A 21255-nucleotide genomic window follows, 5' to 3' on the forward strand; every position below is an offset into this window, starting at 1 on the left:
TTTGATACTTTTTAAAACACAGAGCATCACAAGTGAAACAGTAGCGTATTAGATACCACAACTGGCTGTTTTGAAGCTACATGTGAAACAGAGTGAGGAGTAGAACTGTTTGTGTTATGGCTTGGGAGGGGAAAAGACGTAGAAGAACATAGTATTGTGGATGCACGTTAAAGTTCCATTGTAATTACAAACTTACCTATTCTTTGTGTGAAATCATGTTTTCATTTTTATTATAAATCTTAAATATACATTACAAAAGGACATTATTAATTTAACATACAAAATAAGTGTGTGAAGCATCTAGGCAAGCAAGTCACCTTTTTGTTCATGTTACTTGAATGGGACAAGGGGTAGTGGACATGTCAAAAGTTCCTTTTTTTTTTTTTGGTAGAGTCTATTAAAAGATTGAAAGGGAAGCATCAGTATGGGCTGTTTCTCAAGATCAGTAGTAGAACAAACATGGTCAGCTCTACTTCTGTTTCTCTCCAGCAAAATTGCTTTATCAAAGCCTTTCATTCCAATACAGTAAAAATAACCATTATGACTCAATGCTCAAGGCTTGATAACGAAATGTGCATAACACACTGCAGCTGTAGAAGGCTGTTAATATATTAAGTCATCATGGTATGTGGAATGCATCAAAAGCAATAAATTATGTGCCAGTTTTTTTCTTTGCATTTAAAAATATCAAGCTTATGTTAAGATCTTCAACACATACCATGTTTGCAATTTTTAACAGGCATCTGATTTATTGAATGTAATTAATTCACATGTAACTTTTGACATTTTCACTCTATGCAGAGTAAAGAATAAGAGCGATGCTACTTGTTGCATATAATGTATAGAAATATACATTTCAGAAGAGATATGAAACCACACACATTTCATTCCAACGTATTTACAGAGGACATTCAGATTTTACAGGATGGAAAGATCTGTTCCCCAAGACTGTCCTCCATAGAAATGATTCATGATACATCTCCTCCCCTTAAATTTAGGACAATAAAAATTTTAATGCACAAGTAAATACTGATGAGAAACAACTTCTTTTTCTCCTCGTAACAACAAACAATAAAAATTAGTAAGCCTTACAATCTAGGAGAAGCAGATTGCTTATGCTTCTTGAAGTCAAAACCATTTTTCCTCTGATTTAATAGGAGGGAGTTTATTGATTCTTATCTACAGTTGGTTTTGAGGTATTTTTTTTTTAGTTAACAAACTGCTCCCAGTTTTAGTACTTGGTCTTTAATACTGTCCATCCTTTGGCTTTTTTCCAGCACCCCAGAACATCTGTTTCACCACACAATCTGTCTATGTTGTATTCTCTCTTTTCACCTAGAAGTAAAGCTCTTTAGTTGACTCCTTATCATTATTGCTACTAAAAAAATCAAGCTGATTTCTCAGTCAAGTAGTTTCAAAGGATTAGAAGTAGAGGTCATAGATGTGCAAAGTGATCACTGTGTACTGAAGTGGTAAATAAACACCTGAGACAGAGAGAAGTGTCACTGTGCAAAAGTATCTACACTCTCTCTGGGATGGGAGCTGGACTTTCAACATCACAAGTGGGTGGCTGTGACAAAACCAGTATTGTTATTTTTTCTTCCATTAGCTCTGCTCCAGCCTGTAGCTTTCTTCCCAGCCCTTTTAAAGAGTGTTCTCTGAAGGATTAAGCGTGGTTTTATATTTGACAAACGGATTTAAAATGAAGGCTATCAGTTCCCTCTGCACTAATGGATATATGCACACACTTATTTATTGGAAAATATTTCCATCACAGAGGTATGAAAAAAATGCATAAAATATGTAGGTATGCCATATACCCAACTCCATTGAAAAAAAAGTCAAAAGTTTTACAAACAAAGCACGTAGACAATAGTATGTTTAATTAATTATCATACCAGTCCAGGAAAAGCAAGGAAAATGAACACATCACAAGGAAGAATAGGATCCACACTCTAAATCCAGCATTGTTTTTGATGGCCTGTGAGGAAAAGGTTATCCCTGTTACCATCACCAGTAAACACACAGAATTTCAACAGTGGCAACCCAGGATGCCTGTTAGTGGCATCACCCTTCCCTCCCACGTGAGAAGTAACCACGGTGGTAGTGGATCAAGGGTTGGACTCCATGATCTCAGAGGTCCTTTCCAACCTAGCTGATTCTATGATTCTATGATTCTATGATAAGTAACATATTTTGCCCTTAATTTCAGGTAAATACAGGTCAGATAGGCTGTACCTCTTTAGATTTATCAGTGAAGTCGCACTCAAAATTTTCAAAAAAGACATTTAGGAAAAAAAAAAAGAAAATCCCAAGATCCCATGCAATGAAACTCAAAACATTAAGAACTACATCAAAAAGTACATGCTTCTAGACTAGTGTCAAGTTCCAAAAGTGAAATTCCATGATTAGAAGTAAGAAGGCCTTCATCTTTCTAATAAACATCTGAGTTAAACAAATGAAAAACCAACAAAACCAAACAAAAAAACCCCTTGACACCTATGGAGGTTGATACAGCACAGTGAGTGCTCTCACAGCAAGTATTTTTCTAGGATTCTTCTTCCCAAAATTGAGACCAGCATGCACCAGGGGACCTGGTTTTCACTCTCATTTTTCAGATTTACAGATGGAAGATTTTTTTTTACATGGTACAAACATCAATGTGAGTGACAAAGTTTTGTATTTAGCACCTTTTGCTAGTTTCTCAGTGTGGTTTAGGAAACTTATTTCTACCTAAAAATGTGAAAAATGAAGCAAAAATGACTTCAGTTCTTGCCACATTTGATGCACTTTTCAAGAGAGCAGAGCAGTAAATAACATCCTCGAGATACCTTTTCTGTGTGCTCTCAGGAGGGCCATTTACTCAATAGCCTAATTTAGGAACTCTGTTTTTATTGAAATCTCAGTTACTGAAAGAAAACATCCTTTCCTTCTAATTAGTAAGACAGTGGAAGAGATTTTTTACTAGGAACATGTGAGAAGTGTTCAGGGTGGCAAAGAGTCTCTTCTGCTAATGCTTAGCATTTAACTCTAGTTTCAACCATTTCAGCACTGTCTTTTATCGTAGTCTGCAATTTCTGCCCCCTCCCCACCTTTTTTTTAAAACCAACTTCACAGGTGCTTAAATGCAAGCCAGGTGACCTTCACATTTAAAAAATGGATGAGGCCAAGTAGATTTCTGCAGACCTGTGAGCTATTCAGATCATGGTTAGAACTAATGAAAACCTCAGCTAACTTGAACAGTTTTCCCAAACCCATGTCCTGACACCCCAGCACCCACTGCACCAGTCCTGTGGGGGAGCTCTCACGTGCTGTTTAAAGCAACACTTGGGAAAAACTGAAAGTTAAGAGAAACAAGTGAGTTTAAAACACAGCTTCAAGACATTACCTCTCTTATGTCTTCGTTGCCTTCTTTGATATTCTCTGTTGCACCCACAACTAATTGATGGATATTGTCAATATCAGTTTCCTGTTTTAAAAAAGAAATAAAACTGAGAAACAGTAATGAAAGTTAGGAAAAAAACACTTCCAAGCACTTAGAGAACAAGCAGAACTCAAAAATAAAATCAAATCTGGTATTACTAACATCTTTGTTTCATTGATGCAAAGGTATAGAGTAATTACAATTAAGTTGCAATTTCTTTATCTGTGATTTTATGTGCCTGAATGGAGACCACCAAGATCAGCAGGAAGTCTCCCATTTATCCAGAATCAAGTTTAACCTGTCTGATATTTCCCAGCTCTTTTGGAAGAGGCGGCACCACTTCCAGAAAGGATGTTATGAAATAACACATTTAACAGAACACCAGTTCTGAGGCAGAGGCATCATCCTAACACATATTGCATTTTCCATTCCCGGTACATACTAATAAGTAACAACAGTGAATATCTTGATTTTGAATTTGAAAAACAAACAAAAATCTTTTCCTTCACATGTGCACCAAGGATTCATTAATCTTATGTTTACACATTGCATGCAAGCAAGAGCAAAATATCTCCAAGAAAATCTTCAAGCTTTATTTGCTGCTGCAGTATTAAAATACACTAACCTGTTGCAAGACTTTCTCAGTGAATATCTCTTGTAATCTGGAGATTTCCACCACTTTTCCTTCAATTTGTCTTGGCAAAGAAGAGAAATTCTCCATTAGAAACTAAGTGCAAGCATGTGTTGCTGTTGCAGATTCAGACTCTCCAGCCCAGTAAGTGGCTGTTCAGGAGGCCACTGTTTTGTCAGCCATCAGTGGGGCAGCACCAGCCTGTGATCAGGGCTTGGACGTTCCTGGTTGGAAACAACCAGCCCATAGAGAAGCCCTGGAAAAGGCATCACCCAGCAGTGCTCAGCGAGCTGCCTTCACTGCCAGGGGTTCACCTGTCTCCCTTCTTCCGTCTCACATAACAACATCCATGGTGGGCCCTAAGCAGCTGATTTTGACATATCCTCTTTATATGCTACTGTGACCTGTGGAATTCACCTTGCCTGGGACTAATAATCCAAAAGTCAGTTTCTAGCTTGAGTAGCTGTTCAGCTGTTCTGTACAGCAAGGGAGAGTGAACGGTGCTGCTGTAAGCACAGCCAGGTCTCTGCACAGGGTCAGCGATGGCACCTCCCCCCCTGCTGTCTGTGTATGCAGTGGACCACAGGAGATGAGTGGAAAACTTAGCATTTTAAAACTTGGGTAAGGGAGAATGTAAACCTTCCAAATTTAACAGTACTATTCTGGATAGTTTGTGTGACCCTCAGAATCATTCTTTACCCTGTGGGACAGCACACAGCACCCTTCCTGGGTGCTCCTGTTTCATGCCACCTCCTCCCACACCACTCCAGTTGGTGCAGGCAGGTGTCCTGCAGCCAGTACACTGCGCGTGGGTGTTGTCCAGGTCACGGGACTGGCACGTGCCCCAGTTTGTTGAGTAACAGAAAATTGTACCTGACTTCATCAAAGAGATTGTTCATTTCACCAACAAGTCTCTGGTTCTCCTGTTCAAACTGGAAAAAGGGAGGAAATGACACACATGAGTTCACATGCCTGGACTTGGGGACCTTTCTTAATGCCCACAGTGATAACCAACTCCCCCCCTTTCCTTGCCATCCATTACAGTATGTCTCAACTAAAACAATCTTAAAGTTACTCAAGTTTCTTTGCAGTAAGGAATGATACAGTGGATGAATCTGTCCTTTCTGTATTATTTTAGAAATTTCAGTGGAGAAATCTTTCATGCTTGTGAAAGCATGTGATTCTCTTCATGCCATCTTTGTGCTGTCCTTCACATTCATGTACTGCCGGTGGAATGAATTTAGGAGCCTTTAGATTTTGCTGCAGTATGAAATACTTTACAAATGCACTGGCTGTAGTTATTCCAAAAGAGCTCTTTGAATTAAAACTCATGAGTATTTAATGAAACATTTAAATATATTGTTAGCACTGCATTTGTCAAATAGAAGGCTTTATGCAGGAAAATAAGCTTTTGCTTTTCAAGCATACATGACTCTCAGATAATTTGGGACTCATTACAGAACAAGTGACCATGCAGCAAGTATGATGACAAGATTTGCGGAAACAAAATCTGCACAGCCATAATACTGGAGAGAAGGGTCTCTCATGTCTCAGTGGATCTTACTGGAAACCATGTGATGAGGGCTCCCACACTGCCACTGTGCCCCACACTTTGTGCAGTAATATTTTTCATCTTGCTTCAGGCCCAGCAGAGCCTAAGAGAAACAGTACCTGACTCTCTGTAAGCAGCATATTAAATGTCAACCTGCATGCCTTAAGGTAAAGTTGTTACTGCTAAAAATCAGAAATTTGTAGATTTAATCTCACTGAAGTGAGTGTTCAATGACAGGTATGAGTTTGAAGAAGGGTAACAGTGAATCTCATAGAAAAAGGTTTAGTTTTCTGACATGGGCAATTTACGTCATGAAGTATAAAGAAAAATTACTTATTTCTTTAACATACAGATTTCTTTTTGTACTAGAGGTCACTGTCTACCTGATTGGCAAGAATAGCTTTCTCTCTTTGGTTAAAGGATTCCAGAGAGTCTAAGAGGAGGGTTATTGGGCACTGTCACCTTCACTGTGGGGTAGAGGCCTCAGGGAAGGCGTCCAGCCCCATGAGGTGAGGGGGAACAGAGCAACATACTGCACAGTTCCCTGAAGTCCCATTGATTTCCACTCTAAAGATCCAATGGTTTTGTTAAATAAGAAAATATTGGTGTTGCAAGTCACTGCTGTCTGTAGTGACTCCTCCTACAGAGCAGATCATTTGTTAAAATATAATTGCCTAAAATACAGTGATATTTACTTCACAGTGATAGATGGCTAAAGGTGTTTCATCACTGAACATAAATGTTCACACCACTGTATGGCTGGTTTTGGTAGAGTCACCTCACAACAAAGCCAAGGAACAGAGCAGTGAAACAGAGCCACGAGATCTAGCACTGCAAGGACTGGTTGGTCCTTGAGTGACTAAGGGGGGCCACCAAGCTGTAATTGTTTTTCTGACTTCTGTAAGGATAAGTATTTCTGTAAAATATTCAACATCAGAAATTCCCTATTTTGCTGCCTTAGTAAAACTGAGATGACAACTAATTTAGAAGACAAATTTTAATAAAGAAACAGTGAATGATTTTAATCCCTTACAAATAGCACAAATCCACTTGAGAAAGTATTCTTTAAAAAGTCCCTTTGATACTTAAAACCCTCCACTGGCACAGATTACCTTCTAAACTGCTAAATGATCTTTGCAACTTGAAATCATGGCTGATGAAGCACTTGGCACATACAGCAGTTAAGATATGCTAAAACAGTCAATTGAACAAAGGGTTAGAGCACTGAACACATCATATACCAGTGTGTCACAAAGGGATTTACATGATGGGAACCCAAAACCAAGCTCTAGCAGTCAGTATAGCTCAAAGGTTTATGGCTTACTGAAGTAGCCTCTTTTATGACAGTGAAATATTCGGTTACCAAAATATAGCATAAAGTGACAAACTGCTTAATATATGGCTAAAAATCTAATGCACAAAAGAAATCATCACCACTCCTTTTTGTTATACCATGAAAGAAATCACTAGATATGCTGTTCCTGAATTTAAGACATAACCAACCAAAAAAAGATAGAGAGTAGATATTTTCACAACTAAACGTCAGAGCCAGATTTTTTCCCCAGTCAATGCAACCAGAAGATATCTGCTCACAGTAACTATAAAAACCCTTAATACACCAGTACTCAGAGTTATAAACTGAAATTTATTGTGCAAATCATGCAATAACCTACAAACATTTTGAACCATGTCAGGCTCTCTCCTGAGGATAAAATACTGATAGAAATTGCTGCTCTAGCAATATGATAGGGCTTTAATTCATTATTTTATCTACAGGAAGGATCACAGAACCATGACTGAGATTTGTTAAGTATGATTTGACACAACATATCCCAGCTTAAAACCAACACAGCAGTTGTGTAACCTACCCTCTTTATAGAACCGTTTAGGATGGAAAAGACCTTTGAGATCAAGTCCAGTTATTAAGCCAGCACTGCCAAGGACACCACTAAACTATGTCCCTAAGTGCCATGTCTACATGTCTTTTAAATCCCTCTAGGATGGTGACTCCACCACTTCCCTGGGCAGCCTGTTCCAGTGCTTGACAACCCTTTCAGTGAAGAAATTTTTCCTAAGATCCAATCTAAACTTCCCCTGGGGCAACTTGAGGGCATTTTATCTTGTCCTGTCACTTGTTACCTGGGAGAAGAGACCGACCCCCACTTGGATACAACCTCCTTTCAGGGAGTTGTAGAGAGTGATGAGGTCTCCCTTGAGCCTCCTTTTCTCCAGGTTAAACACCCCCAGCTCCCTCAGCCTCTCCTTATAGGACTTGTGCTCCAGATGCTTCACCAGCTCCATTGCCCTTCTCTGGACATGCTCCAGCACCTCAATGTCCTTCTTGCAGTGAAGGGCCCAAAACTGAACACAGGATTGAAGGTCCTTTTCCAATGGGCAGTCTTCCAGTCACTCTGACCCCAACCTGTAGCACTGCCTGGGGTTGTTGTGACCCAAGGGCGGGACCTGGCACTTGGCCTTCTTGAACCTCATACAATTGGCCTCAGCCCATCAATCCACTCCATCCAGATCCCTCTGCAGAGCCTTCCTGCCCTCCAGCAGATCGACACTCCCACCCACCTTGGTGTCATCTGCAAACTGACAGAGGGTGCACTCAGTCCCCTTGTCCACATTATTGGTAAAGATATTAAACAGGATTGGCCCCAGTACTGAGCCCTGGGGGACACCACTGGTGACCAGCCACCAGCTGGATTTAACTCCATTCACCACCACTCTCTGGGCCTGGACATCTGACCGTTTTTACCCAGTGAAGAGTCCACCTGTCCAAGCCATGAGCAGCCAGTTTCTCCAGGAGAATGCTGTGGGAAGTGGTGTCAAAGGCTTTAGTAAGGTCCAGGTAGACACACCCACAGCCTTTCCCCTCATCCACTAAGTGGATCACCTTATCTTAGAAGGAGATCAAGTTGGTCAAGCAGGACCCGCCTTTCATGAATCCATGTTGGCTGTGCCTGATCCCCTGGTTGTCCTGCAAGTGCTGGGTGATGTCATGCAAGATGATCTTTTCCATGACCTTCCCCAGCACTGAGGTCAGGCTGACAGGGCTGTAGTTTCCCAGACCCTCATTCCAGCCCTTCTGGGCTGATGGGTGTCACGTTTGGTGACCTCCAGTCAACTGGGACCCCTCCAGTTATCCAGACTGCTGCAAAGGGCCTCAGTGAGCACTTGAGCCAGCATCCTCAGTACCCTTGGTACTCAAACCCATAGACTTGTGTGTGTCTAAGTGGCAAAGTAGGTCCACTGATGATTTCACCTTGGATTATGAGTTTCATTCTGCTCCCCGTCCCTGTCATCCAGCTCAGGGGGCTGGGTACCTGAGAACAATTGGTCTTACTATTAAAGAATGAGGCAAAGAAGATATTAGGTACCTCAGCCTTGTCCTCAGCCTTTGTTACTATGTCTCCCCTTGCATCCAGGAATGGATGGAGATTCTCCTTAGCCCTCCTTTTGTTGCCAATACATTTCTAAAAACATTTTTGTATTGTCTTCTACTGCAGTAGCCAGATTAAGTTCTAGGTGGGCTTTGGCCCTTCTGATTTTCTCCCTGCATAACGTTAACCTGTCCCTACATAAATTTAACCTCTCCCTGCAAAACCTAAAGGATTTAGATGAGCAATGAAAAAACATTCAAATGCTCAAATTATATCCTAGTTACACCTACATTTACCCCTTGGACACAGATTTACCTGAAAATCAGAATAATGGATCTAGTGAATTTAAAGTCTTTTAGGAATGAAATTATACAGAATCCAACTTTTACTAATAAATGTCAAGTCTTAGCTGTAAGTTTCCGCAAAAAGGCACTGAAAGAGCAGTTTTGCTGTGGAATAGTCACCACATACATCCCTAGTGTTTGTAATTCAGCTAATTATAGTGTTCTTAAAACAAACCAAACAACAACCCTAAGAAAAAAAAATCTGTCCACAGAACAGAGAGGTGGTTTGCGCAGCTCTGAGCATCTACATATTGTGGCAACATTTACATAGTACAAAAATATACAACTCTGTTTACAGTTTGTCAACTCCTATAATACGTATTCAAAGCCAACAGTAAAAATCTACCTGACAAGAAATTACCCTCACTGGGGAAGGTTGTTCTGGTGAGAGGAGGGTGTTGTAGTGGTACCTCCCTTTGTATGCTTTTTTCAATTCTACTTTTTTACTATCAGTACTAACCCCCAAGGAGTGCCTAATAAGCAGTTTCGGATTGGAGATTTTAGGAGTCCAGAAATCCTTCAAATCATTAAACTATGAACACAGATTTTTCCCTTATCTGCAGCCTTACTCTGAAAAGTAAAAAGGTACAATAGGATTTCATGTAAAAGAAACGTATTTATTCCCAAAATACCATGACAAGGGATGTAACACGTTTAAAACTTAATTACAGTGTGAGGCCTATAAAACACAACCCCCATTTAGCAGTCAGTCAGAGCCATCACCTTTGATGCTCATTTCCCCGGTTCCTGTGGAAGCAAGGGGGCTAACAGGATTCTGACTAAAGACAGGAGAACAAAAATATGCAAAGAATTCTCTTTAATAAGAAAACAGAAAGCAGGAGTAAGCCTTCAGATTTTAGACTGGCACTCAAGAACAATATGAGAGCATACAGAGCAGCCTCTGAAGAATACCAAACCATAATTACATGCAACTTACTCATCTCTGACTGGAAGGGTGATGCATATCATGTCTGGGAACACTTCTAATAACTGCCAAGGAAGCTTCACAAACTCATTCTGCAGCAGCCCTTTCCATTAGTGAAGCTCACTGTTCTGAAATCTGCACAGCTACTGACTGAAATCTTTTTCTTTCTTACTTTATATAAACCCAAGGCAATGTGTGCTTATGTAGAAAGGTTTTCTAAGAATTTTCAGCTATGTTCAAAATGATAAACTTTAGGAATAATCAAAAAATCTGACAAGTTGTCAGCAACCATGCCTTTGTCAGAAATTTTCTACTGTATCAGTTCAACGGTAAGCAGAATTGGATCAATCAATACATAAACATGCTGATAACAGGGAAATGCAAAAAAGCTAAAATTCATGAAATTCTGTTGTGACATATCTATTCCTTCTGATCTTGATAATAAAAAAATAAAAAGAAAATGAAGTATAACTTCATAGCTATACTTAAATAGTACAACTGCTTAAGTTGTGCCCTAAAAGCCATCCAAGAAAATAGGGTCAACACTTTATTCCTTCAGAAGTTTCATAATGCTTCTTCTGATGTTGCTTTGACTTCTATTATTTCCTGACTAAAAAAAAAAGCAACTAATGATTGTAATTTTAAAAAAGCAATTTTAATTTCAATTGCTGAAAATTAGTTGTACTAATTTCATGTCTCCATGTAAATATTTTGTAGCAATGTTAAATATTAGTTGCTACTAGAAGAACCAGGAAGACACATGCAAAAGGTGTATCTTGTTATGGCACTATTCTGCATAAAATGAATGCTAAAAATTAATTTGGGCAAATCTGTATTATCTTTTTAACACATATGAATACAGCAGAAAATACGATAAAATGGACAATAAGACACAAGATTAACTTACCATTTGTATTTCTTCAGGTGACAGTTCATCTTCTCCTTTGCCATCCCCCCATAATCCAAGGTTACTCTGGGCATCAGGCAGATTCCTGTCTGTAAAAGAAGCACCAAACACCTGAGACAATACAGGGCACTGAATAGTAAAGTGAAAAATAACTTTTCAGTCATGTTAGACTGCTGATGAAATTGTTGTATCTCCTCTGTCAGTAACTGAGATTCACCCTACATTTACAGCATGAAATTACATTGATAACCTTTAACATCCAAACCGGGCCAAAAGCCTACGTGCATGTTTAATTTTATGAACTACAAGGAGTTGCACTAACATGCTGACAGTGAAAGATGTAAAACAACTCACAATGCACTAAGAGTTTTTAGGGCATAAAATGCTGTGGCAGTTGTCTTTCAGCAGACAAAAACACACAATTTTCAAAATAACAGTCTATATGCAAACTATTATCTTCCAATGAGACTTGACAGTACCACCAGCTACTCATTCCAAAAACTAAAACCAGAATTTCGAAGATAATTTGTGCAAAGTTCACAGGACAAACTCTATCTCCTCATGCTGTTCAAACTTCCTGTTACAGCTCAAATCCCACACCACACTGTGCAAGGGGTCTTCCTGCATATACCAGGAATCAGTTCCAATCCCACAAATTAACCACAACACATCAAAGCTGCTTCATATATTTGAGTAGTACTTCCCCTTTGATTAAAGCTAATCATCTGCATAAATCTTTGCAGGAGTCGGGCATAAAAGATCTTGCATGGCTATTTCTGGGATATTCCCTTCTGGAAGATTTAATTTTAGGTTTAATTATATACTTCTGATTACAGACAAAGAAGTTAGAATGGGGAAGAAAAGAAACTATGCTAGAGGAATCTACTGTTTCTGAAGCTTTTTTAGCATCAGTGTTTAAAAACCTCATGATAAGATTGCAGCCTTGAGAGGGCCTCTGTTCTCTCCACTGGCTGTGACATTTTTACAAAACTCAGAGATTTGCACCACTTCACAATGGATCAACGATGAACCTGCCTGGACTTATCAGATGCAGGTTGCAAATTAAAATACAGAAAGATTTAGCTTTTACTTTTTCATACATTCAGGCTTCCTATTTATCCCAGTAAATTTTTTCAGGCATTTATGATTATTTTAATTTATTTTGTTATAACCTTCTAAACCTATTTGTTTTTCAATTGCATATGCAGCACTGGTGCATCAACATTCAGATACTGACTTGTCTTGAGAAGCCTCTGAAAGGAGTAGGCCTATTTATAAACACATATATGAAAACGGTTATTAGGAGAAGTTTTCCCTTTTATCCTTCACAATAGTATTTGTGAAAACTCTTGAAAAATAAATATCATAAAAGAGTATTGTTGTGTATGTCTCCTTTATAAATTTTTTTTTGGCTTCCTAACAACCAAACCAGGATGCACAAACAATGGCAGTGTTACAAATGAAGGATGTGGATAAGGAATATAATAAATTTGAAAAAAAAAAAAATCAGTTCTTTCTTTTGAGTAATAAGAAATAAACCCAAGAATAGCTTTAAAGATTTTTAGGAAGTATTTGACTCCGTTTCTTTCCATGGGGTATTATCAGTATTTCAAGTCTATTTCACAGAAACACAAAACTAATTTGTTTGGGTAATCAATATATTTATATTTTATCAAAATTACAAGAAATTATTTACTGTATTCAAACAAAATAAGATAATTAGTTTATGGAGGAAAAAAAAAAGATATGTTCCTGTTTTATCCCAGAGGAACCAATTATTTTCAGGCACTCTCAGCACTGTTCAAAAACCAGCACCTGTATCCAATGTGATTGCTAATAAGCAAATATGGTAAGAGGCAAGCAAGAAACATGTATCTCCCCCTTGGGTTCTTCCTGTCACTGTGGTATATTTTGGGCTCTCTGCAGCTTTCAAAGAGCTGGCAATAATGCTTTTCTGCAACTCAACCAGCAAAAGCCAAACTACACTTCTGATTCAGAAAGAGAAGCAGTTAACTCATGATGAAGATACAAAATAATCATCAAATCCTCTGAACCCTTTTCCATGCTGAAAGGAGACAGCTGCTAAGCTTGTGGACCACTTCAAAAGCTACTCATTATTTACATTTATTTCCATAAACTGTCAAATTTGTAATATGCAAATAAATACTGTCAGCATATAAAAGCAATTTCCAGAGAGACTATTTTCCGACCATGAGGCATGCCCACTATAATTCTAATGTAAACAGGTGCTTTGCCTCGAAACAAAAGTAACCACATTTTGTTTTGGTTTCTGCCAAAAAAACCCAGACACAACCCAAGTTGTGCTTTAGCACGCCAAGTAGGACATTCAGCTGTTCAGCAGTGTTCAAATTATGGACAGGACCACAAGCTGTTCTCAGAAGTATCTTTACAGAGAGATTTAAAACAAGGGACCCAGGCATGCTGATGATGGCTAATTCCTAAAAACAAATTATCACCATTCTCTAAATCATCAGCATCCTGAATATGAAATAGTTTGTTTTTAATGTGATCATTTCTCCAGTTTTTTAAAAATTTGAAAAGTTACTTGGAAAAAAAATAAAAATCAAAGGCTGTAAGATTTAAACTGAGCTTCTGGTTTCCTAGTCATCTTGTTCATATTATTTTCACACTTCGACAACCACCTACCAGCAAAGTCACAAGGCTGATTTCTATAAGCAGCAGCAACCAGCACTTATCCTTATGTGAGGAATCACAGGCTGTGTGCATTTACAAACTGTTTCAGACAGATTTGTTTTGATATAGAAGTTCCATAATTTTCTAGTCTAGTTAGCAATCCCTCATAAGGACTCCATCAGCGTCACTTGTGTGGCAGGACCCCTACTTTCTCATAAAAATTAAAGCATAAACTCATAAAAGTGAAAACCGAAGTAATCAAAATTAACATGCAGTAAACAAAGCTGCATTTCTATTTATTGCAGTGGTTTGCTGTGTCCAAGGCAACCAAAGAACAGTATTTTCCATGGTGTGGTGCAGATTTTTGTAGCTAAAAACTGTGATGACACTATGTGGTGGGAGTGCACACTTCCAGAGATTGCGGGGGCATTTGGTGACAAGGAAAGAGCACAGGGCAATGAAGATGCTACTATGCTGCTGCTTCTCTGGTGGCACCAGCTCACAGCTGCAAAACACTGATAACGTGTTAAGGTGAAACTGGTCTGTGTGCCTGTGTGCTGCATCACTTAGCACAGACTATAAAAAGGTAGTAACTGCTAGAAACAGCACATCATCAAAAGCTGTACTTCTTACAATAAATTCAGCGTCGGGGGCTGATAGGGCTGCAGAAGTACAAACTGGTTAGGAAGATAAGCAATGACATATCAGAAGATGTTCACACACTGTGTAATAATTCAGTATTAGAGTCTTCATCCAGAAGTGGAGTGCCCACTTCACATGAATCCACCCTCTGTACAGCCGTGGAGTCGGTCTCACGATACGCTTCTCAAAAGCCTGATCAGCTCAAGGAAGATTCAAGTCACAGAAATTGGCCCTTCTAACAAGAAGGAAGTACTATTGACCAGACAGTCCTTGCCACAAAAAGTAGAATATAACTACAATTTATTCTTACCTTTACTTTCCTCAGCAGAAAGTTTTTCTTCAGAATCATCTAAAGGATTTAATGAAGATTTTTCAGTGGATAGAGGTGATTTGGACACATTGGTCTGCTCAGGTTCAAGTCTGGACCTAGAAGAACAAGAGCCTATAATTTAACTGATACTACACAAAAAAAAATTCTCTAAAATGAGAACCACAGATTACTAAATCCAATATTTTAACTCTTGCAAACTTCACAGTAAGGATATTCCAGTCAAGATACAAAATGTACTTAGCAACTTTCACTGAAATATTATTACAAAGGCAAAGAAAGCACGAATAGTATTCCTGGACAAAACACACCACAGGCTCAGAGTTGAGGAGAATATTGAAGGCTAGAGCATAAAAATACAGACACTTTATTAAACTTCCTTTCAAAGTGGCAGTGTATTAAAATATTTATTTTTTTAAAAAAACCCCAACATTTTGGTCATACTGAAAAATTCTTTTTAGTAGCATGGCCAACACTACTACTTTATTTTTTCAAGTGATAACGGTAATTTTACTTTATATTTTCAATTATCATAAGGGAAAAGTAAGAAAACACAACAGAATTAGCTTTTTTTATACTACAGCTAAGTCCCTATTATGTAATTTTAATACAAAGGCAATGCAAAACATGAGAAACGCATTCTATGATTATATTCTAAGTACTTGTCAAGCATGTTTCAGCGTGGCACCAAAAAAAATTGAAAATCAGTGGCAATATATTTTTTTCCAGTAAATTTCTGTGATTTATTGTTGTCTACAATGAATTCTATAACTGCTACACAGCAGATAGTTAAATGTTTAGCAGTTATGCTGCTGGAGAAGGTAAAGAATGAAAAAAACAAAAAGCAATGGGCTGAATCACCTGCTGTGCCAACTTCATCACTTCCTCCCCTCAAAAACATTATCAACAGTTAATCTCATTATGATCTGCAATTCTCCCTTGTGCCTAACAGAAGATGATGCATTTTGTGTTCCTTTCCTTCTCTCCATTGTGTCTATATTCTAACCCATAATTAGAAAATTCTACAAAACCCAGAATATAATGCATTAGTCATCCCTGAGTGACTGTTATTTAACAAGAAAAAAACAGTAGCAGGGAACCTTTCTTAGTTATAAAACCTCTGAAAGTACTGGGCTTTTGGTAATTTTACAAAAAAGAACTCTTCTCTCATCTCCTTCCTCTCAAGTCCCAGATTTGCCTAATAATAAAGAAAAAAAATACTTATCTAGATGTCTATGCAGCTCAAATAATAGTTTTGAGACTAATAATATTAAACACCAATTCCCCAGCTAACAAAACTATCAGCTTGATTTTAATAATTGCATACATAATTCACAAAATATTCTAATGGGAAAAGAAATTTACAATTGAAATGAAATATAATCTTGAATACCAATAAACACAAAAATTGAAAATCACAACCAAGTACCTTTGTAGAAAAAAAATGCTTATGTTTCTATTTCTCAGCTTTTCTTTACAGGGAACTAGTCCTAACTGGCAGAACTTTTTAATCAAAAAATATGAGTTAATACATAAAGACAACTTCTGTAAAAAAATTATAATACTCAGGCAATTTGTTGAAGAGCTTGGGATGGTTATCAGTATGAAAGGAAACGATGAAATACATTCCTACTGCAAACCTTTCAGTACTGTCTGATACATACATATTTTAAATTGACTAAACTGCAGGAAAGAAGAGCTGCACTAGAATTAATTTACTTTTAAAGAAATGTATTCTTTTATTGTTTGTTGTCCTTTGCACAGTATGCTAAACGTATTTCAATTTAAAATGAACAAAGTGCCTGGGATGCATTGTTTAAAGAATGCCTCGTTCTTTTAAGTGAAGGTACACTTCTCATCACATAAAGCATCAGCTGAAATCCTTGGGGAAATCACAAATTAACGATACTATTTTTCTTCAAGTCGTAATAAAGATTGGGTTATGCTCTGTGATTTATTTAAATTGAATTTTAATTTAAATGACAATTTGGCCATTATACCACATCTGCAATGCATACAGACTCTACCTGGTCAACATCAGTTTTCTAGTTCTTACATCCATAAAGACAGGTAAAGAGGTGCATCATGTTCCTACTTTCCACGAACACCTGTCATCTCAAGGAGCATTTACTAACAAAACAGTCACTTGCTTCAGCAGAAAGATAGGGGCTTAAAAAAAAAAAGGCAAAAAAAAGCCAGAAAGAAAGAGAACAGGAGAGAAAAGTGATCATCTCTTGTACCTAAACAGACAGTATCCTAAATGGCATATCTTTGAGACATCCTATTTCTGAGACATATTACCAATGCAGCATATTCTTGTAAATAATTTTGTTCAGAATATTACTTAATGGGACACACAAAAATATTCTGGGGCACTTGTAGAAGTCAAATAGGTTTATTAACCCACATTTTACTGATTTGGTTCTTTAATCCTTTACCTGCATGAGAAGTACAGCACTATATTGGCACTCTGTAAAAGAGCCCTGGAATGCACCTGCTGACAGCAGAAGATGCTCATGCAATCACAGATTTCCATTAAAACAATCTCCTTACAATCTAGCCATGAATAACAGTTTTGTTGAATGTCCTAAAAGCAAAAGGTACAGTTCACTATTTTTGACACTACTCACAGTCTCTTCTTATCTATCACTCGCTTAACTCGGATGGCTCTTTGTTCAGAATACAGCTTGCACACTCCTGTTCAAGATAGCAGTAAACAAAATTTCAGGTTAGAAGAACAAGATTCTTTTCTTGGAAAATCATCCATTTTTAACCATGCAATAAATACGAAGTACTTTTTAAGTAATCTTCAATGAAGTCCAAGACAGCGGTTCTGTGCTCCTTTACCTGAGCAGACAGGACACCCTTGTGTGCTGAAATACAAAAGAAAGATATAAGACAATCTTGTAACTTCTTACTGAATTCCAAAACAGTTTGCACTTTCAGTTGATATGAAAGTTGTATACTCAAAAGCCTATTTTAAACATAGCTATATTTAAATATAGGCTCTCTAAAACAGCAAGTCATTACAAGAAATCAAAAACTAAAGCCAGTTAGTGTCTTACAGTATTTTTATATATGCCAAGGAGTTATATTATGTCAATTAAATTTCTACACAGGAATAGGTGTCATCTAGCTAAGCACAGCAATGCAGATCTAGAGATTTAACTTGCTTAAAATATCGAACTTCTTCAAATTCCCCAGTGTATAGACTATGTGAAAGTATTTGGGATTTATTGTGTCAAATATCCTTTTAATTCACATATATTGATATTTCTTATTTTATACTATGTAGTTCCCAGGCATGCCTGACTTTCAATGATTCTGAATAATGTTACAACTATGTTTGGATAGCATTTCACAGCTGATGAAAATCTTTAGTGTATCGACAAAACACAGAGGTACAGCAAGCCAACTTGAAAATGGCCAAACAAAAATTCTCTCTACAACTTCCACAAGATAGTGTAGTAGAGGTATGATCTCGGATTCAAGTAGTCAAAAATGCTGTTAATTTACCAGAACTCCGTTAAAGTTATTTAATTATCTCGAACTTGGAAATCTTGTACCTGTAATACCTTACAGGTGGGCAAGTTAGAAAGAAACAACCACTGAATTTAGAGAGCTTTGGTTCAGGCCTCTGTGCCACAGTGATGAATCACTACTCAAACTGTAAATATTTAAGACTCTTTTTTACACTTGTATTGGAACAAATAAATAAAATTCTATGCTCTGGTCTCTCTTTCCACTAACATTTAAGAAAATGAAGTACAGTACTAAACAACCAACAGGACTACACAGATGCAAACAAAAAGGCAATGAGACCTCAACTAATCTCTTTCTAAAAGTGTTTCAGATTCACCAAGCAAAATCCATCATTACATTAGCCTTTATCAATAACTGAGAAAAAACATGTAAGAGCTGCTTAGTTTACCTTCTGTTCTCAGCTGCTGAATGGCATCAGCACACGTTCTCATAAACACCTGAGCATCTTGATCTATCTGATCACGCTCCGTATCCGTCATCCTCCCATACTCAGACATAACATGGCTGAGAAAAAAGACAAACCTGTCACTTACAAAATCCCCAACATAAAATCCATGAGTACACATCTTAGACCTTCTTCCCAGCCACCATCTTCACAAAAACCTTTCTGGAACACTGATTTTCATGGAAAAAGGAGTATAAAGTACAATAAATATCCCTGACAAAAATGACACTTCTATCAAATTTTTTTAACTTTTTTTTTTAAAACACTTTTATTAGTAAAATATATAAGAAAGCATCATCTTGTACATAATCAAATACTGAGCAGATAAGGAGAAAATACTACTAGAAAATATATCATTGCCCTCAGCACTTATTTCAGTGAAGTGTATTTAAATTCTAAAAACATTAAAAAAATTAAGATAATGGAATAGCTCAAATACTGAAAGAAGTAAAAAAAAAAGAGGAACTTATTTTAGTTAAATATCTTTTCATTATCCTAAATACAGAGCTTCATTTTTAAAGTAGCTGTACTATGAAATCTGTGAATTCAAAACAGACTAAGAATACTGGAAAATAATGCAAATTTTTAATATCAAATCGAATGTAATATTCATTAAAACCTGTTCCCATTGTTTTTTCTATTTTAGATTATACATAATGCATTTAGTATTTTCTAATGGTATTAATATATCTTTTTTTACTAAATTAATAAAAATAGAGGTCTGTCGTTGAAATATTAACACACTGTAGGTAACCACCAGAAAAGCATACTTTATGAAGGTATTTAACAGTGTTTCCACAGCCATAGGTGACAGGATGATAAAACTTTGCTACAGTAGCTTATCCTATGTTCATCTTGAGTTTCCTGATGATACAGTGATCATAGCCTATTATATCTTCTTTTAAAAAAACCAGAAAGAAAACCTTAACTATACGATACAAGCATTTGAATTTACTATTTTTATATGTGAAAATTTCCTCATGTATAATGCAATGATATTAATGCAGCAATACAAGTAGAAAGAAAGGATCTTCAATTTGCAAAACTAGCCTGATACCCTCAGAGATCTCTTACACACTTCACTGCAATAATGCCAAAGCTCCCCTGTGTCTGCTGCAGTCCCTGCTACAGGAATGGCCACAACCAGTTCACACAACCCCACCTCACATCAGTTCCTTCCTGCATCATCAATGTACTGTAAGCATGGGTCTCCCAGACCTCTTCCACAAAGTTTAAGTGTACTCTAATGTCCTTGAGTACTATACCAAAATGTCTTAATTCCCATCCCATATAACTGGTTGCATGTCAAAAATCAGTACACAGTTCATCTGGCTTAAAAATCAGTTTCTCCTTACTGGCCAGCTAGTACACAAGCACAGATTAGCAAGCAAACAGTAAGACAAACTAATTAGAAGTAATATTCTATATTTCACATGTTTATTTCCAACACTGTTATGTATTTGAGATCTAAGTATCAGGGCTTTTTTCCCCCCTACGGTTAAAACTATTCTAAATGTCATAAAATTAATTTTTAATACTTACAGAAAACCAGCCATATATAGTGTTTCCATTTATCTTTTACTAGTTGAATTGTTCCCCTTTGGTCAGGACTGACAGGTTTCATAAATTTGCAGCAGAATCCCTATCCCAGCTGTAATTAGTGATTTCTAACATATTACTCTAATTCGTACTTTTTGAGAAAGCAAATTCTGAATGGTGAAAGATTTGAAATTGCCTGATTTTAGAAAAATCTAATAGAGGGGCTTTTCCCAACCTTGCTAAGATGACATATTGGCAGTTAAAAACAGAACATAACTCATATTGTTAAATGTATATTTAGACAGACCTCTCCCATACTCCCTTTGCACAGCTTGTACAGATGACTCTTTTTGTTACTAGTCTGTGGCATAAGCAAGTTCTTAGCATATGTAAAGCCAGAAAATGCATTCCTACATCCACCTCCACACAGGCCCAGACAGGAGGGGACCATTAAGTTCATCTGGTATGGATGGCATAATGTATAACATCCTTCAGTGAGCTCTGTCTACAGAGTTACTTGAGCATGTAAGGGCACACAGATTCAGCTGGAAAATGAGCACGGAGTCACAGCCTGGTGATGGCCCCCTGATGAAGCAAAAAAACTACACTCCTCTATTTCAAATTGCAATAATAAATTCTGGCTGGTCTGCTACTGAACAGGGTATATAAAGTTCTTGTAATCTGCCCAACTCTGTGGTATTTGCAGAGTTATATGCTTTCCATACACTTTTTAACATTACAGGGTAAAATAAAGATTACAAAATGCAAACCAGAATTTTCTCTGAAATCAGACCTAGAAATACATATGAAAAAACCCGCCTCAGGCACACTTCATTTTTTACTAACAGTAAAAACTACCACTAGTGTGGTACATTTACTAATGGTAGTGATATGCTGAGGATAACTGCAAGAGCTTTATCATTGGGAAGCAAGT

At 37.3% G+C, this 21255-nt stretch overlaps 1 protein-coding gene across 1 annotated transcript in view; it reads right to left on the reverse strand.

The window, feature by feature from the left end:
• Positions 1–1735: 1735 nt before the first annotated feature.
• The window catches only part of STX18 (syntaxin 18), a 60054-nt gene continuing 40534 nt past the window's right edge, over positions 1736–21255 (reverse strand). The window contains exons 3-11 of the mRNA XM_051798487.1: positions 18726–18841; positions 17590–17667; positions 17425–17491; positions 14777–14892; positions 11170–11258; positions 4929–4987; positions 4050–4119; positions 3389–3469; positions 1736–1981 (exon numbers count right to left, since the gene is read on the reverse strand). Of these exons, the coding sequence (XP_051654447.1) occupies positions 1886–1981; positions 3389–3469; positions 4050–4119; positions 4929–4987; positions 11170–11258; positions 14777–14892; positions 17425–17491; positions 17590–17667; positions 18726–18841 (772 nt within the window). The 3' untranslated portion in view covers positions 1736–1885. The remainder of the gene's footprint in view (positions 1982–3388; positions 3470–4049; positions 4120–4928; positions 4988–11169; positions 11259–14776; positions 14893–17424; positions 17492–17589; positions 17668–18725; positions 18842–21255) is intronic.

This window comes from Manacus candei, unplaced genomic scaffold (genome assembly GCF_025592945.1).
Source record: "Manacus candei isolate 608988 ecotype Guabito, Panama unplaced genomic scaffold, ASM2559294v1 h1tg000048l, whole genome shotgun sequence".
Classification (NCBI taxonomy): domain Eukaryota; kingdom Metazoa; phylum Chordata; class Aves; order Passeriformes; family Pipridae; genus Manacus; species Manacus candei.